The sequence below is a fragment of the Bradysia coprophila genome, unplaced genomic scaffold (assembly GCF_014529535.1).
Source record: "Bradysia coprophila strain Holo2 unplaced genomic scaffold, BU_Bcop_v1 contig_687, whole genome shotgun sequence".
Classification (NCBI taxonomy): Eukaryota; Metazoa; Arthropoda; class Insecta; order Diptera; family Sciaridae; genus Bradysia; species Bradysia coprophila.
This window is the reverse complement of record NW_023503927.1, coordinates 1,178,216-1,185,890: the sequence shown is the minus strand read 5'-3', so window position 1 is coordinate 1,185,890 and position 7,675 is coordinate 1,178,216. Positions and strand designations below refer to the sequence as shown.

Sequence of the window (7,675 nt, the reverse complement as noted above, 5' to 3'; positions counted from 1 at the left end):
TACAAAGAATTACTGGAATTTTGAAGCAACGTATCAGCATTTTAACGGTGGAATCTTCAAACGAAGAGAAAGGCAACAAGAAGCCTGCAAAGAAAATAAGTTTCCGGGAATTTAAAAGCCAGGACACACCTAACCAAAAAACGTCATTGGTCGCCACTCCAAGCACGTCCCGAACATCTTTAATGCCAACAAGAAATGTGATTGCAAAGAACCCCACTACATATCGAAATGTCCAGTATTTGCTGCACTAAACCTAAAAGGCAAAATGGAGAAATTGAGGAATTGGAAGATGTGCTGGAATTGCCTAGTAAAAGGGCACGAAATACGAGATTGTAAACAAAAAAATAGTTGTACCAAGTGCAACAGAAAACACCACACTCTAATGCATTCGGAGAAAATGGCTACGTCATTATTGGGAACAACAACTAAAAATGAGCATCTTGATCATGTGTTCTTGGCAACCGCAATAATTAATGTCATTGGGTCAAATGGACAACCGTGTCAAGCCAGAGCATTATTGGACTCTGGTTCCCAAATAAATATCATAACACAGAAGTTATGCAACAAAATTAAAGCAAAATCAAGCCAATCAAGCTTGAAAATTAATGGAGTAGGATCATCGCAAGTGGAATCAACAAAACGAGCAAGTTTTGTTATTAAATCAATGGCATCTGGATTCGAGGCGAATCTAGAAGCGTTCGTCCTAAAGGAGGTCAGCACGTGTCAACCATTGAACGAAGTAAACACAAGCAGATGGAAAATTCCAAAAAATATCAACTTAGCTGACCCTAATTTCAACATACCAGCAGCAATTGACATCATCATTGGTGGAGAGCTTTTCTTCAAACTAATTTCCATTGGACAAATCGAGATTGGAAAATCCTTACCAGATTTGCAAAATACGGTGTTCGGTTGGGTAGTAACTGGAAAAGTGCTGGGCCTACAACAGCAGGAAGCTTTCGTGGGAATGGTAAATGAAACTCAGCTCGAAAAACAAATTGAAAAATTCTGGCAATTGGAAGAACGCTACAAGGTCAAGAAACCAATGACTGATCGCGAAGTAAATTGTGAGGAATATTTCGACAAAACTACTATGAGAGATAGTGACAATGGAAAATTTATTGTGAATTTGCAATTCATAAAAGAACCATCAATGCTGGGCAACTCGAAAAATATGGCCATAAGGCGATTCCTGTTCTTGGAAAGACGATTCCAAAAGGATCCGGAGCTAAAAGAGGAATACGTTACTTTTCTACGAGAATACGAAAACCTTGGGCACATGGAACGAGTACAGTTGGAAAATATAACTGATGAGAATTATTTCATACCTCATCATGCCGTTAGGAACCCATCCAGCAGCACAACGAAATTTAGAGTAGTTTTCGATGGATCGGCAAAAACTACAACGAATATTTCACTGAATGAAATACTGGCTAATGGTCCAATGCTTCAAGACGACTTATTTTCCATATTAGTTCGTTTCAGAAAACACGCGATAGTGTTTTCAGCGGACATTACAAAAATGTATCGCCAAGTAGAAGTGACTGAAAGTCACCAAAAATGGCAGATGATTATTTGGCGAGAACAACCAGACCAACCATTGGGATTTTATAAACTAAAAACATTGACATATGGGCTAACATGTTCTTCTTATTTGGCAATAAAAGCACTTCAAACATTGGCAGAAGAGCACAAGAACGTCTATCCTGAAGCCGCAAAAATAGCAAAATCAGATTTTAACGTTGACGATGTTATGACTGGAGCCGAAAATGTGGAACAAGCGCTAGTGCTACAAGAGCAATTAATACAGATGTGCAAAAGTGGACATTTTGAACTACATAAATGGTGCTCCAATCATCCAATGTTATTGGAAACAATACCAGCAAAGAAGCGAGAAGTAAGCCTGGAGATCAATGCAGAAAAAACAGAAACGAAGGCATTGGGAGTAAAATGGATTCCCAAAGACGACATTTTTATGCTTTCGTACGTTCCAAAAGAGCATAACAAAGTCACAAAGCGGACAGTCTTATCGGAACTATCACAATTATTTGACCCACTTGGCTTCGTAAATCCGGTAGTCGTGATGGCAAAAATATTCTTGCAAGAGATATGCAAATTAAAATTGCAATGGGATGCAGCAGTACCAATGCATATGAATAGCAAATGGGAGCAGTATCGAAACCAACTAAAAAAGTTAAATAAGGTGAAACTACCCAGGCGCATATTAGTGGATAATCCGTCAGATATACAACTGCATTTATTCTCGGACGCAAGTGAAAAAGCATATGGAAGTGTTGCTTATCTCCGGTCGGTAAATTCAGACGGAGAACGGCTAGTCAGCTTGGTCTGTTCTAAAAGCAGAGTTGCCCCGATAGTGCAAACAACATTGCCAAGGCTGGAATTGTGTGCAGCGCTACTAAACGTGGAATTAGCAAAAAAGGTTGAGCAAACGTTGCAACTGAATATATCTAGCACTACTTACTGGACGGACTCGGAAGTTGTCTTATCATGGGTGTTATCAGATGGAACCTACCGCACATTTGTAGCCAACAGAGTAGCTGAAATAAAAAGGAAAACTCAGCCGGAAAATTGGAGATATATCAATACGAAGTCTAACCCAGCAGATTTAGTGTCACGTGGAATGACACCAGAAAAACTGTTGGAATCCAAGCTATGGTGGGAAGGACCACAATTCTTAAAACAGGAAAAAGAAGATTGGCCAGAAATGAAAGCCTCATTCATCAGAGAAATCACTGAAGAAAAGCAAATTAAAACGGTGCTAACAGCTTCAGTACCAGAAGCCAATTTCATAGACAGGATCAATCATAGAAATTCTATTCGAGTCCTTCAACGAATTGTGGCGTACGCGCTGAGAATGCTGAGAAAAAACAATGGCGAACGAGAGCAATCAAATGAAACATTGTCGATAACGGAATTAAAAGCAGCGATGCGCGTAATACTCAAACACGTCCAAAAAACCTGTTTTGCTGAAGAATTGGATTTGCTAAGCAAAGGAAAACATTTGAAAAGTCGATTTTCTAACTTTTCACCAATCTTAGACGCAGACGGTCTAATACGAGTCGGTGGAAGATTACGAACAGCCGAAATTTCATTCGATCAGCGACATCCAGTATTACTACCAAGGAAACATTATGTGACAAGATTAATATTGGAGCAGCTACATCGTGAAAATATGCACGCCGGACCACAAGCACTCTTAGCGATAGCTAGGCAAAAATACTGGCCAGAGCAAGGCAAGCAATTGGCGCAAGAGGTCGTGAAAAATTGTGTCCTCTGTGTAAAATCGAAGCCAAAAATGATGGAGCAAATCATGGGAGATCTGCCTAAATCTAGGACAACTATAGCACGAGCGTTCTACAACGTAAGCGTAGATTTCGCAGGACCGGTTGAAATTCATAGCACCATTCGTGGAAAACGAGTAACTAAAGGATATATTTGCATCTTTGTGTGCTTCACGACAAAAGCAGTTCATATGGAAGCCGCAATAGACTTGTCCATAGACGGGTTCATTTGCTGTTTGAAACGATTTGTCGCACGAAGGGGATTACCAAACGCAATCGTGTCAGACAATGCTACTAACTTCAAAGGAACTCATAACCAGCTGATGGAGCTAAAAAATGTGTTTTCGGACACAAAAAACCAGAAAAAATTGTACGAATATTGTCAGGATCATCAAATTGAATGGAAATTTTGTCCGGCAAGAAGTCCACATTTTAACGGATTAGCAGAAGCTGCTGTCAAATCAGCTAAGTGGCATTTGCGAAAAATTTTACATTCTGCCAGACTCACTTATGATCAACTGGGAACAATCACAGCCGAAATTGAAGCAATTCTGAATTCCAGGCCGTTAACACCGATGTCCAACAATCCCGACGATTTACAGCCATTAACAGCTGGGCATTTCTTAATTGGAGGACCACTGACAGGTCTAGAGGATCGAAACATCTCAAATGGTCCCAAAACAAAAATTTGGTACAAAATGATGGAAATGCGAAAGGAATTTTGGCGGCGATGGTCCACGGAATACTTGGCGGAATTACAAAGCAAGGCCAAATGGAGGCAGGAATGCAACAACATTAAAGTTGGAACATTAGTCATCTTAAAAGAAGATAACATGGCTCCATTAAAATGGCGAATGGGCAGAGTCACAAAGGTTTTTTGTGATGAAAATGGTAAAGTACGAGTTGTCGAATTTATAACCAGTGTGGTCAGAATTCCGGACATAGCTAACAACAAAAAACGAATAGCAAACATGACCGCTTCAACCCATTTGGTACGAAGAGCAATACATCGTATTTGTCCATTGCCAATTGAGGTTAATGACGAGCCAGATACGTTAGCTTCCTCGAGCCAGCACATACAAAATCCAGCTCAACCTAGCGTCATACCATCTATCGAGGAATCTAAGGAAACAACTGAGCAGTCTTCCGAAATAGAAGTTGCTAATGCAGAGACTACTATTGAGGAAGTTTCTGCAATCGCTAAACCACAAGGCAAATTATTGAGAGTGTCAAATGGTCGGGAGCCTCCAGTAATCGTCAAGCAGCCAGAAGAGCCGATTGCGCGAAGAACCAGATCAAAAATCAAAACCACAATATGTTCAGTGGCAACTGTAGCATTCGTCTTTCTCGCTTTCCTTGGCAGAGCAAAGGCTGAACAGTGCCAATACAAATCATTCGATCATAATCCAGGACTGTATTTCGAACCAGTGGGCAGAATGGCTTTAACTCATGATAAATGGAACATCATATGCGTACTCAGTCTAGATCAACTATGGTCACAGGCATCCGAAATAACAACTATGTTGGACCAGTTGGACACCATTTGCAGCAAGATAAAACCCCCGAAGCTTTGCAATATCACACGAAAGCAATTTCGACAGCAAGTGAAAATATTGGAAGAACAAAGTGAGTTGATTAGACAGTTTTCTCATCAGCGCAGGATGAGAAAACGGCGGGCTGGGTCCAATAGTGATATACAATTATCACTATCAGAAAAAGTGAATAAACGAAGCAAACGAGGCTGGGTAAATATTTTCGGAAGTGCTTTGAAACTAACTACTGGAGTTATGGACCATGATGACAGTGAATTGATCCAGAAGCAAGTCGAATATTTGAACGGAACTTATCAAAATGCAATGAAGTTAATTGCTGATCAGACAACAATTCAAGACATAACACAAAATATAATCAAGCGTGATGAAGTGAATGTGTCAAAGCAATACACAATAGTTCACAACGAAGTGTTGGAATTAAGGAACGTTACAATAGAAAATTCGCATTTTGATTCACTATCAATTCAAGCCTTGTCGCTAATTGAAAACCATCGCGAAAGAATTAATGCTATTATTGACGTAATTACTCAAGTTCGTCATGGACATATTTCAACCATACTGATTACCCCACAACAGTTGATGCAACATTTGGAAAAAATGTCAGGCGAAATCAAAAGAAATTTGATGATACCTGGAAATGATGTACAAACTAATTTGGTACATTTGTATGGCATAATGAATGCGGAAGTAAGCATGGGCAAACGAAATCTCATCATAAAATTAACAATTCCATTGATTGAAAGAGAATTTTATGACATGCACCATATAATACCAGTTCCTTTTCGAAATGACAAAAATGCAATGCGCATTATCCACACAACGGCGCAATATATTTGCATTAATAATCGTCAAGACAAATATTATATGATTTCTCATAATGAGAATGCAGCATGCAAGGCGTTTGTTGACAACATTATTATATGCGAGCAAAAACATATGCTGTGTAATATCTACAATGGTTCAGCGGAATGTGAAATGGCTATATTTACCCACACGACAAAGGCTATTTCTCCAAGATGTGTATTAATTCCAGTGCTTGGAGATCAAATATGGTCTAAGCTGCATACGCCAAATACGTTCTTGTTTACAACAAAAACCAGGACAACCTTCAATATCATATGCGGTAATAAAGCGACAACGTGTTACGCGGAAGGAGCGGGCATTGTTCGATTGGATCCTCAATGTGTACTACAAGCAGCGAACTACGAAATTACTTCGGAAAATGATGTTGATTACGGAGAACTTCATATTGTCATCCCTAAGCTAAATATTTCCGATATTCTAATCGAAATAAAACCCAATTCATCAAACGAACCTACACATGAAACAATGCAATTGGACGAACAGATGGCGATATTGGAAAAGGCAATTCACAATCAGAAACAACAAATGCAGACATTCCCTACTATCAGCGTCCATGACATTCACCACTACACAATGGTATATGTTATTGTAATTTTGCTTATTGTTTTCATTAGTCTATTTATTTACGATGCTCAAAGTAAGAAAACAGCAAAGTTTCACAATAGAAACAGTTCCAGTGACTAATATAGAGAAAATTCCAAAAGACGAATCATTAAATGTCACTTTTAGTGCATAGTCATATGTATGTTATGGATAACTGACCTAAATTTTATTTTTTGAATTAACTACTAACTGTGTGCATGTGTGTGCATTTCTTAAGGAAACTTCTGTTGTTTTCATTGCATTGTATACGTATGTATTAATTACTTGAAAGGCAGCTTATGATTTTTCCATTGTGTGTACTTGCCTATTTAAATTTTTCATGCTAAAAAATTGAAAATTTGAGTGGAAATAGAATACGCAACGGTCAGGAGCAAGTTAATTCTTACATATTATTGTAATCCTAGAATAAATCCTAGAACTTATTTGTTGAATTAAATATTCAACGGTCGGGAGTATGTTAATGCTTGCAATGATAATGATATAAAATTATGTAAAATTTATATTCAATTAGATCACATATAATAATTACAATATGCGCGCGCATCTTCATGCTCGCGCATGCGCAATGCATTAACAGTTCAGTCGATAGAATTGTTATACTTGAATCATATACGCGACATTATGAACAATTATATGCGCGAATGTAAACATTGCAATCATTAACGTGTAATATGAGATGCATTAAGCGAAATATGTGGTAAAAAGATGTTAAATGATTTATGGTATTCATTTCTTGGAAATGTTTATAATTAATTGTCTTTTTTGGAAACATTTATTCCGGATAGTTTTCGGTATAAATGTATTAACCAAATTATGGAAAAGGATGAACGTCACATCCGGTGCATTGCTTTATTACTATGTGAATCAAGCGTTAAAATACTTCCCACGATAATTATAAGTGATTGTAATTATAACAATAAATTCTTTGTTTAGAATTAGTATAAATACTGTATCCATTCAATGGATAACGCCAGAGTTTGAGGAGAGTTTGAGAAGTATTCAAACAGGAGAGTTTGAACGGTAGTCAAACAGGAGAGTTCTTGTGAAAGAATCAGTTAATAAAGTAAAGTTTATAATTAAAATAAAACATCTTAGTCTTTTTATTCGATAAAAGGATAACCGTAGGAAAAAGCTCCTACGGGTTAAACAATGATTGTCATCGCCGTGATGATGTGGTGAATTTTTTTGTGTGTAAAATCATCAGACGTGGTGTGTTCCCGCGCAACTAATAAAATTGCGGTCTGCGTGACCTCTCCAAAGTTTACAGCCTTGCTCCTGATACTATGCAAATCCTCTCTGAGGTAAGTTAGGCGCAGAACTGATATTTTGCCTAAAGGTAGGCTAGACATTATG

General features: G+C 38.1%; 1 protein-coding gene across 1 annotated transcript; it reads left to right on the top strand.

The window, feature by feature from the left end:
* The first annotated feature begins 397 nt into the window (after positions 1-397).
* On the top strand, positions 398-7,346 carry LOC119083512. The gene is made up of 3 exons (XM_037193231.1): positions 398-4,928; positions 5,016-5,265; positions 7,256-7,346. Exons 1-3 carry the CDS (start codon positions 398-400, stop codon positions 7,344-7,346), a joined length of 4,872 nt encoding a protein of 1,623 aa, XP_037049126.1.
* The last annotated feature ends 329 nt before the right edge of the window (positions 7,347-7,675 follow it).